At 39.7% G+C, this 22730-nt stretch overlaps 3 protein-coding genes across 4 annotated transcripts; all 3 read left to right on the forward strand.

The window, feature by feature from the left end:
• Window positions 1–876: 876 nt before the first annotated feature.
• LOC118121496 (collagen alpha-2(IX) chain) lies at window positions 877–7956 on the forward strand. 2 transcript variants are annotated; one of them, XM_047343078.1, is made up of 23 exons: window positions 877–933; window positions 1171–1215; window positions 1311–1364; window positions 1448–1492; window positions 1649–1702; window positions 1797–1904; window positions 2008–2061; window positions 2144–2197; window positions 2381–2425; window positions 2531–2914; window positions 3127–3180; window positions 3372–3425; window positions 3512–3565; window positions 3731–3784; window positions 3870–3923; window positions 4018–4062; window positions 4256–4300; window positions 4708–4815; window positions 5445–5498; window positions 5599–5644; window positions 5799–5852; window positions 5948–6055; window positions 6143–6162. In XM_047343078.1, exons 10-22 carry the CDS (start codon window positions 2873–2875, stop codon window positions 5950–5952), a joined length of 669 nt encoding a protein of 222 aa, XP_047199034.1. In that variant the 5' UTR covers window positions 877–933; window positions 1171–1215; window positions 1311–1364; window positions 1448–1492; window positions 1649–1702; window positions 1797–1904; window positions 2008–2061; window positions 2144–2197; window positions 2381–2425; window positions 2531–2872; the 3' UTR covers window positions 5953–6055; window positions 6143–6162. The 2 variants fall into 2 exon arrangements, with proteins under 2 accessions (XP_047199034.1, XP_047199033.1); XM_047343077.1 differs by lacking the exons at window positions 877–933; window positions 1171–1215; window positions 1311–1364; ... (11 more) ...; window positions 3870–3923; window positions 4018–4062 and adding exons at window positions 6279–6386; window positions 6555–6605; window positions 6923–6976; ... (3 more) ...; window positions 7653–7706; window positions 7783–7956 and having other exon boundaries at window positions 4270–4300; window positions 6143–6196.
• Window positions 7957–8029: 73 nt separating this feature from the next.
• Window positions 8030–12546, forward strand: LOC118121498 (collagen alpha-2(XI) chain-like). Its single transcript, XM_035177412.2, has 16 exons — window positions 8030–8201; window positions 8286–8339; window positions 8464–8517; window positions 8680–8733; window positions 8828–8881; window positions 9037–9090; window positions 9175–9228; window positions 9313–9366; window positions 9453–9470; window positions 9567–9629; window positions 9789–9950; window positions 10024–10159; window positions 10269–10375; window positions 11271–11351; window positions 11457–11666; window positions 12135–12546. The coding sequence occupies exons 2-16, from the start codon at window positions 8337–8339 to the stop codon at window positions 12285–12287; spliced, it is 1257 nt and encodes a 418-aa protein (XP_035033303.2). The 5' UTR covers window positions 8030–8201; window positions 8286–8336; the 3' UTR covers window positions 12288–12546.
• A 1834-nt stretch (window positions 12547–14380) lies between these two features.
• soat1 (sterol O-acyltransferase 1) lies at window positions 14381–22479 on the forward strand. Its single transcript, XM_035177411.2, has 16 exons — window positions 14381–14553; window positions 15409–15560; window positions 16586–16644; window positions 17174–17322; window positions 17498–17557; window positions 17705–17812; window positions 18194–18473; window positions 18660–18738; window positions 18901–18985; window positions 19068–19113; window positions 19216–19345; window positions 19440–19537; window positions 19641–19739; window positions 20212–20347; window positions 20574–20719; window positions 20870–22479. Exons 2-16 carry the CDS (start codon window positions 15410–15412, stop codon window positions 20945–20947), a joined length of 1704 nt encoding a protein of 567 aa, XP_035033302.1. The 5' UTR covers window positions 14381–14553; window position 15409; the 3' UTR covers window positions 20948–22479.
• Window positions 22480–22730: the final 251 nt, after the last annotated feature.

A 22730-nucleotide genomic window follows, 5' to 3' on the forward strand; every position in this document is an offset into this window, starting at 1 on the left:
AGAGGACGAACAGGAGACAAGGTCAGATTCAGGATACAATACACACAAAGTCTTTATAAGGAGAAGATGGTTGAACTGCGATATTGTATTTCCTCTGTCTCACAGGGAAATAAAGGAGTCAGAGGCCTTGTTGGGCTCCCTGGCTACATAGTAAGTGAATTTACTGTTAAATTATGGCCATTTTGATTGTCCTAACATCATTTTCATGAAGTCTGACTTCAAATCAATGAGAACTTTTCCCTCAACAATGCAGCATCTGAAATGTCCTGTGTTTACAGGGAATGCCCGGAGCCAGGGGTCCTTCTGGTTTTCCAGGACCATCAGGAACTCTAGTCAGTGTCATGCAGCTCACTGGGTGACAGTTATCCATCGCTACTGAATTAAAATAACTCTGTAAATATGATAGATCTTGATCACAGCCGTCTTTGCTTTTTATTGTTTCCAGGGAGAGATTGGAGCTCAAGGCTTCAGTGGACCACCAGGCCCACCTGTGAGTTAAATAACATAATATGGAGATAATACTATAATTAATTTGGAATTAAACAAATAGCCACTGTTAAAGTAAGGACAGCAGCAATTAATTTGTCTGCTCCTCAGAGCAAAATTGGCTCCAGAGGACTGAATGGTGTTTTAGGAGTGAATGGACCTCCGGTAAGTAAACAGCCAGCTCATCAAGTTGTGGAGTGAGTTATTAAACAATATTTGTGAAACATAATTTTATGTTATCAGGGTCATCACGGTGCAGTGGGTCTCAGAGGAGCAGCTGGACCACAGGTGCACATGCAGATTCATGCAGACACTGAATAATAATAATAAGCACACTACATTATCTTAATACCTAAATAAATGTCTAATCTGTGTGTACATGCTTTGCTTCAGGGAGAAGCAGGTCCTGAGGGCACAGTTGGATTTCCAGGTGTTCGTGGTCCTCAGGTACAACAAGAGCATTTGGTCAGAAACGTTGTGTTGTTGTGATGTGATGTGTATTTACAGTCACTGCAGATTTACTCCTGTTACTTGAGCTATTGGTATTTTATTATATGTGTTTCCTTGTATGTATATGCATACCTGACTCATCATACAAAAACACAGCAGCCACACTTTATTGAATTAGATTAGATTTATTAAATGACAATATTACAAAATAAATTTGATATTTGTTTCTCTTAGGGAAATCCAGGACCAGATGGACCAGTGGGTCCTAAAGGAGACCCTGTGAGTACACTTAAAAAATGAGAATAAAATGTCATGCAGTATTGGATGCAGTTATAATTCTTGACTCTCCTCTGTCTTCTATGCATTTTCACAAGGGTGATCCAGGAGATGAAGGAGATATAGGAGAGCCTGGACCACCTGGACTTAATGTAAGGCTATGAGTCCAAATCCTCTACAGAGGTGACACTCACTACCACAGATATGAATTTAGATGTAATTTTTCTCATTACAGGGAGCCAATGGGAATCCAGGAAAACCTGGACCCTCAGGTGATCCCGTAAGATTACTTAAAGCAATTTCAATATTGACTCCATCTAAAAAATGTATTTATAAACATGTTATCTATGGCAATATTTAATTATCTTACCTTTCCATGTCATTATAGTGTTACTGCTCTTTTGGTTACTAACTACTGCACATGTTTCTCTACCAGGGGGATAAATCCAAGCGAGGTGACAAGGGCGATTCAGGGTTTAAGGGAGACATAGTGAGTTACATCCTTCCTGTCAATCTGTACAGATGATTTCTAATCTGTTCTTTGATCAGAACAGTGAACATTGTCTTGTTATGTTTGTGTACAGGGGCCTCCAGGGCCTCCAGGTAAACAGGGATCAAAGGGTCGTCGAGGCCCATTGGGGTTGGAGGGACTTGTAGGACCAACAGGGCCACCAGGACCTCCTGGTTCCAGCGTGAGTGAAATAAACTTAATGGACAAAGATATATTCACAAGATGCTACTGAACAGCAACTGAAATTCCCACGTTTTATTTTGCATATGCTTCTATTATTATAGGGGTTTGATGGCATCATGGGGGAGCAAGGAAAGCAGGGAAAAGATGGTCCAAAGGTGGGTTTGAGAAAACTGTCGGTATCATGTCTTTTTCTTTTGAGTATTTTGTGTAATCATGTGTGCATGTATGTTTTTGTAGGGAGATCGAGGGCCAACTGGTATTCAAGGAGCCGCTGGGCCTCGAGGTGACAAGGTTGGTACAAGTGTGGATAATGAACAAGTCAGGTCAATTTAAATGTACATTGTACTCACACCAGCAGAGATTGAATTTTGGTCTAATATAAAAAATACTGGTGACAGTGTCAATAGAGTTTTGAGTTATTTCCACCTAATGTTAAATCCTAATCAATTATTATTATAATTTTTCCTACTGGAGGGTCGAAAAAGCCTAGCAGGATTTTCAGGAGTACCTGGTCCCATTGTGAGTATGAGAGTGTACTTAATATAGCTGAAGAATGAAACATAGAATAAATAAATAAAATATAAATTCTAGATGTTGATCATTGTTCCCATCGTCTATTTGCAGGGAGAGATGGGAAAATCTGGGGAGAGAGGACGTGAAGGAGAACCTGGTATTAAGGTTCCTATGTGATTACACTTCTTGTTCTGAGCTTATGTGACTGCTGTGTTCAGAATAAATATATTCACTATTTGTGATTTTCAACATTTGTCATTTAAGGGCTTTTTTTAACAGCGAAACCTGGACTTTGATATTCAGCCTTTTATATACACTGTATTTCCATGATTACATTTGTAGATTGTTGACTTTTATGTGTCAATTTGTGAAAAGCAGACAAACTAATAAAACTTCTTATAAGACGTTAATAAAACACTCTGTTTGTATGTGTGTAAACTGTTTGTGTAGGGAATGCCTGGATTCACAGGGGAGCGTGGACCTAAAGGCCAGAAGGTGATCACACTGGAACCTTCATATTTACACACAGTAGAGAACATTTTGACATATCTACAATTAGAACCACGTATTGTCCAATAAATGCCATGTGACTTTTCTGCCCAGTATAGTTTGGAAGAATTTGGGGATTTACTCATATATTTCATCCACTCCCATTGAATAAAACACTGTCAAAAGATCACCATCACATGATCTCTGTCCTTTCTTAGGGTTTTCAAGGTCATTTGGGAAACAGAGGACAGGATGGAGCTCATGGAGCCCTGGTAAGGCCAAACACAAACAATATGTTAATACTCATGTTTCTAAATTTGTCCAAAGACTTATCACCACACAAACCAATGTTTTATTTGATTTGATTTTCCAATTTCATGAAAAGATATTTTGTTCTTTTACACAGATGAGTAAAAAAGTCAAGATATGTGATTATAATGAAAACAATACATCTTTCTATCAGGGCCCCATTGGTGCAAATGGAATGAATGGCGACCCAGGAACACCAGGCCCAAAGGTGAGTTTTTAGCTCTATTATCATAAATGAACAAGTAAAATTTCACACAAATTGTATATCTACTATCTGATAAACATCTGCCACAGGGATCACCTGGAAAGACGGGAGCACCTGGCCTCCAAGGACATGTAGGGAAGAGTGTGAGTTATTTACCATCTTTAAAGTTTACAGCTCTTAAATTGATTTAACAACAGACGAACAGATTTAGACAAAGTAAGAGTTTCAGGGAAGGTAGGAGGACTAGGATATGTTGTGAATGAGAGATGTTAAGTCAAAGAGCTTTAAATATCCTGTGCCATTCAAAGGGTGAAGCTGGCAGTAGAGGATTGGAGGGGACACCAGGAAAACCAGGAGACAGAGTAAGTTACAAACTATCATTACATGGCTTCTTACGATATTTAAACTGGTGTCATAATGATGCTGAGATCTGTTGGTTTCCTGTAGGGTGTTAAAGGTAAAGAAGGCCTCAGTGGACTTCCAGCGGATGAAGGACTAAAGGTACGAGTCATTTCAAAGCCTCGTGTTTATTCAGTGTACGTGCACATGATGTATATTTTATGTTTCAATTTAATGTGTTAACCTTGTTATGAAGGGTAAGAGAGGCGAGGAAGGACCAAGGGGAAAACCAGGCCCCCCAGTATGTTATTTTTCATATTATTATTATTAGTAGTAGTAGAGGAAGTAGCAGCAGTCATAAATATTTTCCGTAATCAACTGCCATAACAATATCAGTGCAACACTACACCATCATTTTACTGACTTTTAAGTGTAAGTGCTCTGGTATTTTTTTCTCTAAGCTCCATTACTAACAGTATCCCTCTGTCCTTCAGGGTGAGACGGGCATGTCTGGACCACGAGGATACAGAGGAGCTCCTGTAAGATGATTTCAGTGATTCATTCCTTCCAAGCACTTACATCCACCCAGTCCTTTGCTGTGTCCTTAAGTTTCCCTCTGTGAATTATTGACATGTTTTCCTACTATGACCTGCGAGTCTCTCAATACATTTTGTATGGAAATTGGGTTGAAGTCCTCTCATACAGTAGATGGGCTTACTGTCTGTCCCATTATTTGCAAGCTAATCCAACACAGATCACATGATTGCATATTTTAAGGTTTAAAATGTTGTTTCAGGAGAGATAGATGTTGAGATGTCTTTATAGACCAATAGCTTCCATTACGTCTTGCCTTTGCATTCTTCAGTTGGTCAGTATTTGTTTAGTCCATTTAGTGTTATTCTTGAAATTCTTTTAATTTTTGTTTTTACATGTTTATCCCCTCCAGGGTATTCAGGGCAACATAGGACCATGGGGTGAGGTTGGGCCCCGTGGCCTTCCAGGTGACCAAGGGCCACGAGGTCCAGTTGGTCCTCGAGGAGTTACAGGTTACCCAGTAAGTTTAATTTTGTGCTCTTGTCAATGTTGACCTTTATTTTCTGACTGTTTGGTAGATTTGGTGTTACATGTTCTTCGTAGCCAGAAATACCACAGTTCACTGTCGTATTAAGTACAAATAAATGAAAATAAGCTCAGTGCTCGTGGTCACCAGTTACTTAACTGTCAAGGTAACCAACAGAAGATGTCAAAGCCTGATCAATGCTTAAGGGTGAAAGCAAACAAAAATCAAAGATGAAACTGACCAAAAAGGATTACGCACTAATTCGCTATGGCCAGGTCCACCTCGACTGCTTACGTCAAGACTTAACCCTTGGGGTTCACTGGGTGCACGGACACTGAAACCATCAATAATGGCTACATTACAGTCATCTGTCACAGAAGACCATGCCAATGAGTCAGCGTGCTCTACCAAGGGTCAGGGCTGGTGCTTCTTAGAAACACTTTTGTTCGACAAGCCCGAAATATCGGCCATGACATTTTTTTTCTTTTAACACCAGTTTTGCTGATTTATTGACTAACAGCCGACCTCTTGTGTCTCAACTTGGGGTTTGTCGTCATGTCTGGTGTAACAGTAAGCATTGTGATAGATTACACCAATCGTTGCTTTATTCTCTCTGTATTTAGGGTAAAGATGGATCCCAAGGACCAACTGGATCAGCTGGTTTCAAAGGAGATAAGGTTAAGTTTCTCCTCTACACAGCACTTTTGTCTCTTTGATGCGCAGGTAATTTGGAGTGAAGCTGTTTAAGGATTCTGTCTCTCCATGTTGTATCTTCAGGGATCTACGGGGGCTTTGGGGCAGGAGGGAGTTGCTGGTCTCGATGGTGAGGAGGTATATTGATTAGACTGAGTTGCTCACAGATTTGAAATTACCTTTTTTTAATTTAACTTGATGCCAAGCTTTAAAAACAGGGTTATGCAATCTGTTGATTTGACTGTAGGAGAAGACGTCCATAACAATGCTGTTCTTGTGTTTAGGGTCCAGTTGGACTGAGGGGACCCGAGGGCTCAATTGGACAAAAAGGAATATCTGTGAGTCAATATGTGACTTTGTATAATTTGTAAAAAAAAAATTATGAGGTCATAAAACCTCTGAATAATTGGATGTAATTTAACATACATTACAGGGTGATAAGGGAAACACTGGACCTCCTGGACAGAAAGGGCCAAAGGGAGCTGAAGGTGACACTGGCAATCAAGGGCTACTGGGAACAAAGGGTCTGCTGGGAAAACAGGTGAGTCAGATTTAAATAAAAATACCTTTTGAGTTGTATTTTACAAGGGAATCTACTCAGGACAATGCTTTCTGCTTTTTTGTGTAGGGATACAGGGGAGCGCAGGGAGACAGAGGAAAACAGGGGGTTCTGGGTCTCAAGGTCAGTCATACAAGAACAATGACAAAGAACATTAGCTAAGGATTGTTGTCAATGAAAGTGGTGATTAATTATGCTTTTGCAGGGTGATCCAGGCATCAAAGGCCCATCAGGCGTGCCTGGACGGTTCGGACCAGGGGGCAACACTGGGACGGCAGGAGGCAACGGCCAGAAGGGGCTCCAGGGACAAGCTGTAAGTACCACTGTTCGATTTCTTTTTGAACTGAAAATTATGTTAAAATTCTGTAATGTCTCTGTCAGGGTAATTTGATGTTTATGTGATGTATAAGATACGTGTGAACATGTTTGACTATTACACAGCTGGAAACAAACACTGTAGGTTTATTTCTTCTCATTTCAGGGCCCTCCTGGGAGTATAGGTCCCCCTGGACAAATTGGACCATCAACACCAGTATGTCCGACTTAAAATTGAACTTACATGTTTTCAATTGTAGGAAATCTCCACCCTGAAAGTTTTGTGGCCTTTGTGTATGAAACTTGTATGAAGCCCTTCAAGGTTGGTGATCTGTGCCATACAAAACAAATGCAACTTAACTTTGACCTTGACCATGAATATTTTGATTGTATTAATCCTTAAAGAATACACAGATCAGCAGACAACATTAAAATTGGTTTCCTTTATGAATTAATTAACTTTCAATTATGCAGTTACATGAAGTTACATCACCTGTTGTTTCAATGTTGTGGCTAATTCCCGTGTTTTTTCAGGGTTTACCAGGCAACAGGGGCTTTGATGGCAAAACTGGAGGTTCTGGGACAAAGGTGTAATGTACCATTCATTCATTCTGACTCTCTCACTGATCTGTCCAGAGTTTATTGACATTTAATTCTCTCTCTGATGTGTGTTGGCTAAATTCAGGGCAGTCACGGTGAAAAGGGCAAACTCGGTCTTCCAGGCGTCACAGGAGACATGGTGGGATTTTATTTTCACTTTCCCTTTCGGCATCATTAATCAGGTCAAGCATATTTAATGGTCTGTATGAAGATGTAACCACAGTGACACAGTGTGTTTATATAACCCTCTTTATTTCCCAGGGCATAGGAGGTGAAGTGGGTGCAAAGGGAGAACCTGGAGCACGAGGCACCGCTGTGAGATTGATTATTTGAACTCTCAAGAACTGGATTTACAATTCAGAGTTACTAAACGTGCAAGTTTTCTCACAATTTTAAGTACGTCACTGCAATTTTTTAGGGGAAACTTGGGAAGATCGGGTTCATCGGCTCTGCTGGTGCTAAAGGTCAACCTGGACCTGCTGGTCCTCGTGGAATTCCAGGAGCTAAAGGAAATCTGGGGCCAAAGGTAAAAGGAAGCCAGTGTATTTGTCAAATTAAAGTAAAGTCATCATAACAGAGTATTCACCTTCATTATGTTTTAAGTTTTTGATGATTATGATCAGCTGAAATCTGATTTTTATTTCCCATTATTGTTTTTATAAAGGGAAAAAGATCCCAACCTGGAAGGAAAGGGAATAAAGGGACCCCTGGGAAAACTGTGAGTTTTATGATTATTGATACGATTATCTTGTCAAAGTCAAATCCTGGACATTCTAATGAAGTCTGATTTTTAGGGAGCTGATGGAGAGGCGGGGAAAATAGGACCTGCTGGAACACCTGGAAAACCAGCAAGTATCCCTTCTGACAGATACTGTTCAATAAATACCTTTATATATACTGAAAATCCATTACTGGTAAACTACAGCTCATCTCAAGTATTAAAGGTTCAGTGTGTAAGATTTAGGTGAAAGGGATCTATTGGCAGAAATTGGATATATTATAATCCTAGTGATGACAATAAACATAAAAAATATATTTTACATTGGGACATATACGGATTATTATAGATATAGATACTAGATATTTGAACACAATAAAAAGTTAAAGAGAGGAATGTGTCGATGATAACTGGTTTCTTGTTTTGTGATTTTGTTGTCAGGGCTTGAGTGGCCTGGACGGGTTACTGGGGGTTGAGGGTAATGAAGGATATACGGTAGGAAAAATGTACCATGCTGCAATTTATTATTGTTGTTCAACCATTTTACTGAATTAAATCTCTCCTGTGCTCACACCAAAGGGTGCCGTTGGTTTCAGAGGAGCTCCTGGAGCACCTGGCTGGTCCGGCAAGATGGTAAGATTAATAAAGACGCGGATAACATGAAACTCTGCAAAAATGTGTTGTCTCATTCATAAATGTCAGTTCTAGTGTGGTTTACATTTCTATTTTGTGGTATTACATACATTTAATATTTCAGGGAAAACCGGGGCCTCCTGGGATCAGGGGAAACACTGGAGCAGGAGGGTTTAAGGTACAATATTATGTCATTAATTTAAATGTCAGGTAGATATTATCACCATATAATGTTCGCCTTAAATATAGTTAGTGATTTGGCTTCTTATCAGACAGTTTAACACAATTCACTGTGAAATGTGTCTTATTGGGTCTCAATGTGTCTTATTGCATCACTCAGGGTAAAACTGGTCCAAAAGGAACACGTGGACTTTCTGGACCAATTGGGCCAAAGGTTTACAAGTTTTTTCAGTATAGTATTAAAGTCATAAACATGGCATCATACACCCGTTCATGTCAACATCTGTATCATCTGTGTGTGGATACAGGGTATTCCAGGACTGAGAGGAGAGAAGGGGGAATCTAGAAGTCTTGGTACAAAGGTAAAATGTCCTCAACCCACAATAAAATGTATCCTAATAGATATGTGCAACATCATTCATCGATAAAACGTGACACAAAAAATAATGCATTGTCTGAGAATCACACGTCTTTTCAGAGAGCAATTTGTCTTTGGTCGTCTGTTCTTCATGTACAGGGTCTCCCAGGTGAAACAGGGCTCTTGGGACCGATTGGGCCCCCGGGGCTGAAGGTTGGTTGAAATGATTTTCATATAAAGTAATTCAACAGCAAAAACATCAATTAATGTTGATCACATTTACAACTTTTATCTCAGGGGAATCCTGGTTTGCAGGGGCTGAAAGGTCAAATAGGTCGTAAAGGAAAACAGGTAAGTTATGTTTTCCTTTTTATTTCACACTTTCTTTTAATTATGGCAATAGCAAATTATTGATCAATCATCTGATTATCACAGGGAAACACTGGTCCTCGTGGTCCACCTGGGCTAGGAGGCTTCCATGGACTTCTTGTATGTTGTTTTGATGTTACTCTGCTATTTAAAAAAATGTTTTACTCACATTGGTAACTAAATACATTTCTAATTGTCTTTTATAGGGCAAGCATGGAAAAAAGGTGAGCGTTTGTGTAGATAGCATCATGGTCTATAGATAATTGTAGTCTCCTCTCCTCTTGATGCAAGACAGAATGACTGTGTTTGGATCTTTACAGGGAGTGAAAGGTCTCCAAGGCAGGAGAGGACCTAAGGGACTGAAAGGAAAGCCTGGACCTCCAGTAAGACATTTTACACATGCAATAAAACCTGATTGACAAACTTAGCTGCAACATACTGAAAACTTCTCATAGGAAGTTGAAGCTTAGCGGCATTGAATACTGTGTAATGGCCAGTAGCTTCACACCATGATCTTGGAGTCATACTCATGTCTTTCACAGGGGAAACCAGGAGCTCCAGGCAAACATGGTTTGACACAAAGAGGACGATCAAAGCCAAGACCAGGTCAAAGAAATGAGCCCAAAACAACAAGTACAAGATCTAAACTGACAAGATCCGGACAAACACCCAAACACCCGAAGCAAAAGGGAGGACAACAAAAAGTTGGTACAAGCTGTCTGTCTTCATTTTGCTTTGCATTCAGTCATGATTCTGGTTAATGATGAAATCCTATAGAGGCCCAGGCTGGTGAAGACGAGATTGCCTCGAAGTGATGAGGCAGAGGAATCTTTTATTTGGCCCCTGGGAACACAGGACGACCCCGGAACCACCTGCCATGAGCTGGGACTCATACACCCACATCTGACTGATGGTGAGGGTCTCTCAATAGACTCATAATGTTGTAAATCAGTCACTGACTTTATGCTGTAAAATACATTCTCCTGAATGATGGACGAACACTGGACTTGATTATCTTTCAGGTTACTTTTACATGGACCCCAACCAGGGCTGTGTTTGTGATGCTTTGAAGGTTTCCTGTAACTTCACAGCAGGAGGAACAACCTGTATAGACCCTTTACAGTCACAGGTACACTCATTCTCACATGGTTTAAACCATTAGAGGGTTAGCTGCTGTGTGGAGACTGGCCTCACTTTATTTAGGGAGGTCAGAGCACAGTTAGAAGAACTTGTAAAACATTAATTTTCCCATTACCCTGTCTGCACTGGCACTGGCACTGGCACTGGCGTAGCACAAGCAGGGAATTGTTTTCAACCCGGACTGTGTGTGCGTGTGTGTGTATATACGTGTGTCTGTGTGCGTGTGCATGTGTGTGCGTGTGTGTGTGTGTTGACAAGATAACTCAACAACAACAGCAGGGATTTTCACTAGATTTGGTGGGAATGTTACTTAGGAGGGAATCTCCTGATGATTCACTTTTGGAGCACAGGTCAGGGTCAACAACAGTATACTCCAAATAGTCGATTTTAAAAGATATCTCTGAATAAGACTAGAATAACATCTAAAATCTAAAGCCTATATTAATCAGAAAATAATCATACCTATCATATGATATAATTTAATAAGTGATGTGATGAAGAAGTACAAGGAAGTCAGAAAACGATGTTATTTAGATTGACCAATCATTTGTCATCATAACTGACATCACAAAGACTTAGTTACGATATGTAGTGTTACAGTATAAGAAAGTTAACATTGTCTAATTGTGGTATAGTGCTCATGCAGGGTTTTCAGCTACAGCAACAACTTAACATAAACTAATGGTGTCACAGCACAATCTGGCTTCTTGCAGGTTAGGTTAGATTTACCTCCAGCATATATCATAGCATATATAAAGCTACGTTTCCAATTATTTGTGGGTTTTGGGGACTATTAAAAATAATTTTGTGAAGAAAGGGAATAACATTTTTCTTTTGTTATAAATAAGGTGGTGCTTGTTCTGTAATAATGTTCTGTTGTGTAGATTAAGCTCAGGTGGGAACCGGAAAAGCAGAAATCTAGGAGATCCATCCAGTGGTTTAGTCAACAACATGATGGAAACAAGGTAAGTCTAACTCATTTATGGACTTCAATGCGGACAATGTATTACATCCAACAATAAGTGAGTTATTCCCTCCACCGTAAAATGAATCATTTCTGTCTCCATTAGTTTGAGTATGCTGGTGTGGATGTTGTCCAGCTGAGGTTTCTGCGGTTACACAGCCATACGTCTTTCCAGCACATGACAGTCAGCTGGGAAGTGGGACCCTCATGTGCTGCCACCGCAACTAATTCAACAAATTGGAGTATCCACATCCTGGGAGACTCGGGCAGAGAAATAGATTCTCACTTAATTAGAGTGAGCAGAAAACAGTGTGAGGTAAGTCTAAACTGTTTTGTCATTCTCCAAAACACAGCTTATTACAGTTTAGCAGTTTTCTTTTTACTGTTAAAATAAATATTGTAAGTAGCTCTGTATTGTTACGACAATGTGCAGACAGCATTGCAAGAAATGACAAAGAAAGATTGGCATTGGACTGTAGATCAAACCCTTTCTTTTCAGTAAGATTAATGCAAATTAATGAAAAATTGTCTGTCATTGCATATTCTTCCTGCATTGGCAACAAATGTTACCAAATATATCACCTCAGCAATACAGAGATGTGATTGATTTGATAAATACATTTTAAATCGTGAGCAGATGTTTGAGGCTAGATGAAAAAGATTTCCCTGTCTGCCATTTTCTGACCAATAAAAAGTTTCAACCCTGGACATAATTATAAATTCCGACAGGACAAACTTCCCCTGTTCTCGTCACGTCTATTCTGCTCTCCTGGTTATTTTGCAGGAGCACGTGGTTGTGAGGGTTCAGGGGAGCACTGAGCTGCATCGAGGAGATATGGAGTTGCTTCCTCTCAGAGATCTGGGTATAGCAATGACGGGACCGACTGCCCACGCCCCTGAGATCACTGTGATCCTGGGACCCCTCTGCTTCCTGTGACCAATTAGTGATGTGTGTGTTTATTTGTATGTGTATTTAAACATTGTAAATATCATTTTCATATAGAAAGCAGCTATATACCGTATGTATCTAGATATTTTAAATGAATAATTTTGATAGGAATAATTTACTCTGTATTTTGTGTATATTTATTGAATTCATCATATACGCATTTAATAAATTGCTCTTAAATGTTAATGCGTCAACAAACATTTGAATAAAATTCTGTTTCTAATCCTCCTTGCAGGGGATTGATGTGCAGCACTATCAAAATAAAAGTATAATTTTGAACTTGAAATAAAACTGAGTCATGTGTATTAGCCCTGAACTAATCCCCAAGAGACCACATAAAGTGGGGCGACCTTGGAATTTCCATGAGCATTGGAACATTTTGAACATTAAGGGTTATTTGATTTTCCATGACCAGCAAACCGCGCCACAGAGCTTCCTCGTTGTGACAGAAAAAGCCTGCAGCCATTGAGCTGATACAGCCTGAGTCACAGGGTCCTCTCCAACAGACTATAGCAAATCATCAAAGTATGATATCACTGTCTCCTACCACTAACACGTGGAGACCTCGAACCCTCACATATTCAATCATGGTTCTTTTTTTGCCCTTTGATCATATATAACACAGTCCTGGTGCAAAGGCTGTCAGTAACTGTATGTACTAAGCTAGAACGGTTATTACTAAAAAACTATGGTCACACTGTCCTTGTTTTTTTGCAGTTAATTGTATTTGCCACATTTAACTCATGAGACCAGTTATAATTTGTAAGCCATCATGCTTTACTGAGAGGGCACAATGTCTCATTCAGAAACACAGAGTTCACTGTTGACTGAATCAGACTCAATTTAAAAACATTTCAAATCACACTACCTTCATTAGGACAAATTTACTGGTGTAACATTTATGAACATTGTTTTAGTTATGTGTAATGTGTTGACCAACATCATTGGGAGAAATGAATCCCCATCATATGATTCATTTGATAAGTGATGTCATGAAGAAGTCAAAATGAAGTCAGAAAATGATGGCATGTTCATGTTCTTCCTCTTAACTCCACACACAGACATGTCTGAGTCCCCAGTGTAGGACACCTGAACTCCTCACGACCAAACAGGGCACATCACATCTTACATTCCATCACTGATGTTAAACATGACTCACATGACCTGCATGAAAGGAGATCAGAAGTGTTAACTAGGGGGGTCTGTATTTATATAGAGCTTTTTTAGTTTGATGACCACTCAAAGTGCTTTACAGTGCAGTTTATTGCCATTCACCCATTCACACACACATTCATATGGTGCATCTATGGGCAGCACTTTTCCTGAAGGTTAATTCAGTATCTTGCCCAAGGACACTTCGGCACGCAGATGGGGAAGACTGAGATCGAACTGTGACCCTCACACAGAGCGCTCTCCCCCCTCAGCCACACCCGCCCTGGTAGGTCCTGTATGCATACGGGAAACATATATGTGGGAAAAAAGTGGCCCACGTGTGATCAGTTTTCAACAGCTGTTATCCTGTTCACCGTCCATTTACATTCATATACACTGCTCTCACTTTATCGCACGATGTCATCGTTGTTTTCTTTCTGGTTTTTACTTGTGTTTTTTCATGCTCTCTGGGCCTTAGAATTGCCCCAAATTCAAAACAAATAGTTGTTTTGAATTTGAAGCAAATTAGGCCCAAATATCCCAAAATAAATGTGGTGCTCTCAGCGAAGGTGTAATCAGGATGTAAACCTAAAGCTGCAACATGTGGTAAATGGTGATTGTGGCCCAAATAGCAAAAAACAAATGCTTTCATTCCATGTGGGCCACACATGGGATGTGGGCCAAAATAAAGTTGCTATGTGAAGAGCCTCAATGTGAATCTCAGTATTTCTTGTTGGAAAAACGATAGAGCGCAGGTGAAAGAGAGAGAGCGACCAGATGAACCCAGACAGTTTCAGTCCCAGGTCTCAGTCTTACAGTCTTTAAGTGTGAAAGAGAAAAGTAGGAAGTGAGAGTGTTCCTCTCCACTCATGAATCTCACCGATCACTGATCTGATGACTGGCGTGGCCAATGCGGCGACGTAGAAGGAGGAGAGACTTTGGGCCAATCAGCGGCGGCCGTGGGGCTCCTCGTCTGCTCGCTGTGTGTACCATGGGGAAGGTGAGCCGCACCACAGGTCGCTGTCATCACAGGAGTTTCCTCGGCTGAGTGCGGACTCTGCTCGGTCTGAGGTCCGCTGGAGGAGACGGCCCCTGAAGTCAAGTGAGTAACCCGGAGCTTTTATCATCGGGCAAACCGCGTCTCTGTCCCGGAGCTCAACACGCACGGCAACAGGCTAATTTTTCAATTAGCTCGCTAGCGGTCCTGAGTAACAGGGTCCAAGCGTTTGATGCGACCGTGATGATAGAGGTTCGTCGTTAGCGGTCGGGTTAGCTCCTTCTGAATCTCCTCTCATCACACTGACTCCTGGTGTTAGCTCCACCGCAGCTAGCTCCGCTGTTAGCTGGGTGTCTGTGTCATGTGAGGTTTGATTTGATTCTCATTTGTTTGCTCTGTCACTCAGTCAAATCCTGAGCGTTTCTCGTCTGCCTGAGGTGGTTTGAACCCTGATTTTGTTAAGTTTCCCTCAGGGATCTGTGATGTGACCCATAAATATCAAAATAGGAATCTTCACATCGGTCGATAACAATATTTATTATGATATATGTCCCGTTATTATTAGATTTTCGCTCCTGATTGAAAGTTGTGGTTTTACACTCTTCGTGGTCAGAGAATGACAAATACTTGATAAACAGCAAATCCTTTTACAACTCTGAGGTTGATCACTTATATGTTAAACCCCCTCACTCAATCCATTAGAATACTGGACTGTTGCTGTTCAAGATTCAAGATTGTCATTGTGCAAGTAAAGCAAAATTACGAAACTGTCCTTCTCAAATCAAATTGTGCCTGTGATAAAGATTTATAAAGTAAATATACAAATACATTCATGTTGCTGTCATTTATCTTGTGATGATTATTTGTATTGTTCAGCCCGAGCGTCCATGAGACATAAAAGCTTTATTTTGGTTGATGTGACTGTTTATTTTTCATCTTGAATTGAATCTGCCTCTTCAGGATGGAGAGTGGCAATGACAGCATCCTCCGGTCCCGCCTGCGACCCATCCCCTTGACGCCCCCCCTCTCTGACTTGGACAGCTCTTTGGACGGGGAGTGTAGTCCTGAAGACCACCGGCGAGGGAACGGAGAGACCCACATCACAAGCAATGGTGAGAAACTCTCCCTTGTCAGTAAGAAGAAAATGACCTGCATATAAAAAGGGAAATGTGAGTTGAACTGTGCATGTTGACTCAATCCTGGCCAGTAAATTCCCCTGGACGTGACTTGACCTGACTTACTGAAACCTTGTCATGTGATGATATCTTCATCTTAAGCAATGTTTTTGACCTATGGTACATTTAGTTTGGTTCACCAGGGTAGGGAGTGACTGAGGCTGCTTTCCGCTGAACTCCTGCTCACTACTACGCAGATGAGATGCTATGAATCATCAAAATCATTATTGATGTATCTAGGTGAAGAATTTGGAAATATGCTAATAAAGTATAATTTATTGTCCTCCTGGCTTTGTTACAGAGTGGAGTTCAGTCCGTTTCTTTGCTGTGCTGTTTGTTAACGTGTTCTCACTAGATGGATGAAGTGTTACTGTCGCTTATTGTTGTTTGTGTGACAGTAACTGAGAAAACTTGTTTGACATCAGACAGCTGTCAAAACGGATGAGCTGTAATAACTTTAAGCATTCATATTTACTCAGCCTTACAGATGCTAGATTGCACTTTGTACACAATGAACTTGGTGCGTCTCCATTTGAAAATTGCAACATTGGATCTAATGTTAGTGGACTTCTGCTATTTTCAACTGTTTCCCTTTGACAATACGGTGACTAAACCCTACAGACATCAACTATTAAAGTCTACTAGCAATACAGTCTTTTGTCAAGGGTTATGTGCAATACTAAAAACAGATTCAAATTCTGTATAAACAATAAAACAGAGGGATTTCATTTTGTGTGACATCTCCTCAAATAGCCACTTGTATATTCTCTCCTGGTCATTTAATAAGATATTTGAATTGGCTTGAACTGATGTTTGCATTTCCCAGTTCAAAGTTCTGCTGGGACGAGGTGACCTGGCAACTGTTTTGGTGTGCCTTTTGTGTAGAGCTGTATTATTGATAATGGGAGGGTACAAAGCAGCATGTTGATAATTATTATTTGATGTTCTCTTTTTGATTTCAGGGGAAATTGAAGTGGAACAGGTGATCAGCAAAAAGTTACAACTGAAAAGAAAAGCAGAGGTTTGTAAATAAGTTATCCAGAATAAAAAAGCTGAACTTGCATATGGAGCCCTTTTGGGCTAATCAAACATGATATCATGACATTATTATTCTATTTAATTCAAGCAGTCTGTGATGCCTACTGTATGTTTTATGATTTATTTTAAAACATTTATTTACAGAACTGCCTTTGGCTTATAGAACTCTAGCTTGGTGTTGACGCTTGACAAATTCATAATGCATTCAATAGCTCTACAAATATACTCTTAATATTAAGGGTCTATATGGGAGTTGTGAAAATATTTATTGTTGAAACTATATTGTATGTATTCAAAATGATTTGTGTTTACTGCATCAATGTTTTGCAGTGGATTACTCAATACCTGTACTTTCTTTAGCAGCTTTGAAAAATACAAATCAGTGTCGGTGTAATTAAAACAGTGAAACTTCACAATGTAAAACCAAATTTGTATATTCAAAAATGAAATCATTGCTGCCGCCCAACTGCTGTGAATGAAAAATTTGACTGTGTCTCTTCTTTGTTGCTCAGTTCCTCAAGAGTGACCTGATGCGTCAGTTTGACAGTCAGGTCAATGACTTCATGGACAGTCTCATTGAAGAGTCAGCCAGTTTGGAGCCTGCACCTGTGCCTGCGGCCTTCTCAGCGCCAATGTTGGACAAGGAGCGTAACAAACTCGGGTATTGACCTTCAACTTCTCTATCAAATCAAATGTTGCTTTAAGTTGCTTCCAATAGGGTATATGTGGTGTTGCAGCCCAAACTGTCCCCTTGTCTCTCATCGACATACACTTGCTCTTTTTCCTGCGAAAATTATGAAGTTGCTGGTACCTGATTTCACTCTGTTTTCTTTCAGGCATTTCCGGGCTCCTCATGGCCAGGGGAAACAGTTTGTCGATCGCAGGTCGCTCCTAGAGTAAGCTGAAACTAACTGGATGTTAAAGGCATACAAATATTTTTTATACAATACCGAGGTACATTTAAATATGTCTTTGTTACAGTGAACAGTTTTAGCAGAACTTAAAGAGTGTGTGTCAATTGTCTTTTGTTTGTTCTCCTGTAGTGAGCTGTTTGAGGTGAACCACATCAGGACCATCTACCACATGTTTATTGCCCTGCTCATTCTCTTTATCCTCAGTACACTTGTGGTGGATTTCCTTGATGAAGGAAGGTAATATAAGACTGCTACACATTATACTTTTTTTTTAAATTATTTCCTAAAATTTATATAACTTTTGAACTTGCTAAGATTTCAACTCAACCAGTGGAGGCAGATGGTCGCCCAACCTGAGTGTGGTTCTGTTGGAGGTTTATTCCTGTAAAAGGAAGTTTTACTTCTCCACTGTCATCGAGTGCTTGTTCATTGTGGGGAGCTGTTGAATTTCCTTGTATAATTTTGATAATTGAAAAATAATATTGTCTCAACCTCACTGTGTAAAATGTCTTCAGATAATGTATGTTGTGATATGGTGCCACACAAATATAACTGAATTTAGATCATCTGTCATGAACCATAACGTTTCTCATGTCTACTTTTTCTTCTCTGCCTCAGACTTGTGTTGGACTTTGACCTGCTGGTCTATGCGTTTGGACAGTTCCCTCTGGTGGTGTGCACGTGGATCTGCATGTTCCTGTCTGTGTTGGTGGTTCCCTTCACCCTGTTCCACCTGTGGTCACAGAGCCAGTCCGGGTCTAACCCCAGGTTGTACACTTTGCTGTTTGGCTCTGTATTCCTGCTCTACCAAGCTCTGGGTCTGGGATTCCTCCCCACATATGTGGTGGTGATCAACAGTATGCCACCGGCATCCTGCTTCATCATCATCCTGGAGCAGGTACACGACCAGTATGACTGCTTGTAGCTTGATCAGTGTGTCACAACTGGACTGTTGTATTATACCATATTACCTGGCTTATGTCGTCACTTTAAAATGTTGTGTATAAATTCACCCTTCCCTCTTAAATCAAATATGTGGTCAATTATTTTCATTCAATCGTTTTTATTATTTGTGTAATTCCAGGTGCGTCTGATGATGAAAGTGCACTCCTTCATCAGGGAGAATGTACCAAGAGTTTTGGCCTGGAAAAAAGACAAAACCAGTACATAACTTTCCCACAACTATATATATATATATATATATATATATAATTTCTTCTTTCTTTCCTGTGTATCCATGTACAGTTCATACAATTCTTAAAGTTTGTTTCTGTGTTCCCTTTTCCTTATGATCATATGTTGACAGTCTCTCCTTTCATCTACAGCTCCCAGCCCAGTGGGCCCTCAGGTTTTTCAGTATATCTACTTCCTGTTTGCACCCACACTCATCTACAGAGACAAGTACCCCAGGTAAACAGACTCTTTATCTGACAGATGGCGTTTTAAATGTCCTTTTGAGAACTGTTCAAACCTTGTTTTTAACGTTATGCAGGAACCTAGTGATCAGATGGGGCTACGTGGCCACAAAGCTACTTCAGGTACAAACTTCTTTTACATTTCACTGCTGACTTTGCTCAAAATTTCAAGCTAACAGAATTGGCTCATTTTTCTTTTTGATTCCAACCGTTCCTACCCCGCAGGTACTTGGCAGCCTGTTTTACGCCTATTACGTGTTTGTGCGGCTGTGCATCCCTCAGTTTCGCAGCATCAGTCTACAGCTGTTTGACCTGAAGGCCATGGTCCTCTGTGTCTTCAACTCCATCCTCCCAGGTAGATCAGCCACTGATTTGTGGACCCTTGCATGAACTATTGTTGCTGTAACAATACAATATAATTTCTGATTCGTCTGTGTCCTTCTTCGCAGGAGTGTTGGTTCTCTTCCTGGGATTCTTTGCCTTCCTCCACTGTTGGCTCAACGCATTTGCTGAGATGCTTTGTTTTGCTGATAGGATGTTTTACAAGGTGCTGTTTTTCTTCTGCAAAATTTAGATTGATATTTAATTTTATACATTTTTAATAGTGTTGCACTTAATATTTGACTCAATTCAATTTGATTGAATCATAGGATTGGTGGAATTCAACCTCTTTTGCCAATTACTATCGCACTTGGAACGTTGTGGTCCATGACTGGCTGTACTACTATGTGTACAGGGACTTCCTGTTGGTAAGTGTTTTTTTTCTATCTTTACAGCAGCAGTATGCAAATGTTTTATCTTAATTGTGTTTTTTTTATTTGCTGTTTTTATACCTCAGTGACTGCTTTGGTGAGAGGCATTATATTTTCACCATGATCTTAAAAAATTAAAGCACTAATTATGACACAATCTAACACAAATGTCTAATTAGATTAAAATTATGAAGTGATTGCATTTAATATCCAAGAGGTCAAAGGTTAAATTCATTGTTGCATCAAAATGATATGCAAAAACTTTTTCCCAGCCATTATTAAACGCTGTATCTCAGGAGCAGAAGGGGGAATTAGTGACCATATTACCTGCAAATTGACTGATTGGTGCATGGAGGCATATGTTAGATGTAGTCTAACAAACACAATGCCGATTTAAAAATGCATGGATTAAATAAAAACTGTTTGCCACTGATGTTTTGACTTGACTTGTCTGCTGTTGTCATTCCAGATGTCTCAGAAGCGTTTCAGAGCAGTAGCCATGCTGTTTGTGTTTACAGTGTCTGCGGTGGTCCACGAGTACATTCTTGCAATCTGCTTTGGCTTTTTCTATCCCGTGCTCTTCTGCCTTTTTATGTGCTTTGGAAGTAAGAACAAAAAGCCACTACACACCTCAATGTTATCACACATATATTTTTTAAGTGCCTTAAAGACATGTGACCCAAAATATTCCCCTTTACGCTTCATTTTACCCCAAAGTTACTTAAAAGCTGGATCTAATAATAGAATTGTCCCATATGGATCATGAAACTCACAAATATATATCTGTTCATTATGCTTCCACTCTCATCTCCTTTCTTCATCCTCTCACAGTAATGTTCAACTTCATTCTGCACGACCAAAGGAAAGGTCCCATCTGGAACATAATCATGTGGACATCCCTCTTCTTGGGTCACGGTGTCATCATCTGTCTGTACTCCCATGAGTGGTATGCCCAGCTCTACTGCCCCCTGAAAGAGGTAACAACTTCAGCATTAACCTTGTTCTGACCAAACAGTCGATTTGTTGTCCCGATGTTATTTTCCTTGATGGATTCAGTTTAATTCATCTGAAAGTTTTAGTTTGCAGTATCTATCTTGTGACTTCAGCTTCTTATGTTGGTGTTTCAGCCTTCGTTCCTTGAGTTACTGAAGCCTCGCTCCTGGAGCTGTCAGAGAGGCTCGATGGTGGAATCTGACCGGCTGTGACCTGTGTTTGAACTACTGCAGAGGACTATCGCTGATCTGTATATATTTTAAGAGCCTTCCTGTTTCTTTCACAAAATATTGTTTTATTTTATTGCACTAAGGTCACAATTGAGTCTGTGAATGATTGCGGGGAAGAGGACCTATAAGTATCTGCCAAAATGTTCTTTACTCCAGCAGCTAAGTTACACTGATGCCTTAGTCTGTTTTATGTCTTTCAAAGGCAACCCCACAAAACAATTACAAGTTCACATAGAACCTCATGTTTTTCCTTGATCAACTGTGAAACCCTGTGCCAATAGAAACAGTGATTGCCACTGTGACACAATGACATAGCAGCTGAAAACAAACATTACACGGTACAAATGCTGTTCACATATGCAGTAATGAAAGTAAAGTGCATTCAGTATGCTGCTTGGAAAAATATTTATTATTATTTATATTCACTGCCCATAAGATTTTTTGTTCTTTAACTCTGGATTGAAGAAGAAGAAGAGAAACTGTTTAAAAAAGATGACAGTTGTAATGTGTGGAGTTAAGGTACTCTGTGACTGCTGAATGTTTTATAACTGAATCCACCTGGTTTGAATATGCACCTACTGTCAGGGTCCTTCTGAACCTAAATGAAGTTGTATTTTGTTAATGACCAATGATATGTGAATTATGTACAGTGATTCCAACTGCAAGGGGAAATCACCGCAGAATGCCTCCCATTGTAAAACTGGTGCAGCTGGCTGCTAGAATATTACAACACTGGGATACTGATGATATAAAGGGCTACATTTTGTTTTGTCAAATAATTAGTACATTAAATAAGACAAGTATGTGTTTTCCAGGACAGTAATTTTCATGTCAAACTAATAAGGATTTGTTTCTGCTCAGTGTGCTTTTTGTTCTTGCCCTAAATAGTTTATGTACATGTGTATTATTTGAAGGAAACCAACCATTGCACAGTTGATGTGGCCAATTTTGACATATTTCAATGTATTTATTCTTGTGAATAATGAGATGCACAATGCAAAGTAAAACCAGCTAGGAAACTAGGCACTTCTAAAAACGCTATGGCCACAAGGTGGCACTGTATTAAAAGCTTTTATTTGTGATGTTTCCTCGGCTCATTCTGCAAGAGAAACTTCCATTAAGTTAATTATTAATAAACCACGAATACCAGCAACTTATTTTTTATCATGTACTGATAATAGTTGATAGATTGGAATGTCCTGTGGTACTTAGTGCTGAGTTTGAACTTTTAATCTCTCTTTATGGTTTGGAGATTTTATTCATAAGTATATTATTATTAATTAGTAGTGAAAGAAGCCAAGATGCAGAAATGCTGTTTATCTATTTTTGTGATCTTACTGTCATATTCGTGTTGATTGGGATCATTATTTTTATTCTGGCCTTGACTATCTTATAGTGTCAGGTGACAATTTTATGAATCAGTATGTTGTTCTATTTTTGGATGTCAGTCATATGTCCTAAAAACACATCAAAGTATGAGAACTATGAAGAATAAAAACAAATTAAGAACTGTATGTTTACTTTGCCTCATCTTTGATGAATGTGTGGGATTTAGTGTGAAAGGGCACCAGTAACAAAGTGTTGAGATCGAGATGCTCAAACTCAGAAAACATGAACTGTTGAGCACCTATGCTGTTATATATATAAATGTATACTGTGAACCAAGATCTGTTAAATCTTTATAAAATATATGAATCACAATGATTTTATTCTAGCTTATTGCTTGCTCATAAACTATATAGAAAGATGTTCGCCCATATGATCA

Source organism: Hippoglossus stenolepis, chromosome 14 (genome assembly GCF_022539355.2).
Source record: "Hippoglossus stenolepis isolate QCI-W04-F060 chromosome 14, HSTE1.2, whole genome shotgun sequence".
In the NCBI taxonomy this organism is placed as follows: Eukaryota; Metazoa; Chordata; class Actinopteri; order Pleuronectiformes; family Pleuronectidae; genus Hippoglossus; species Hippoglossus stenolepis.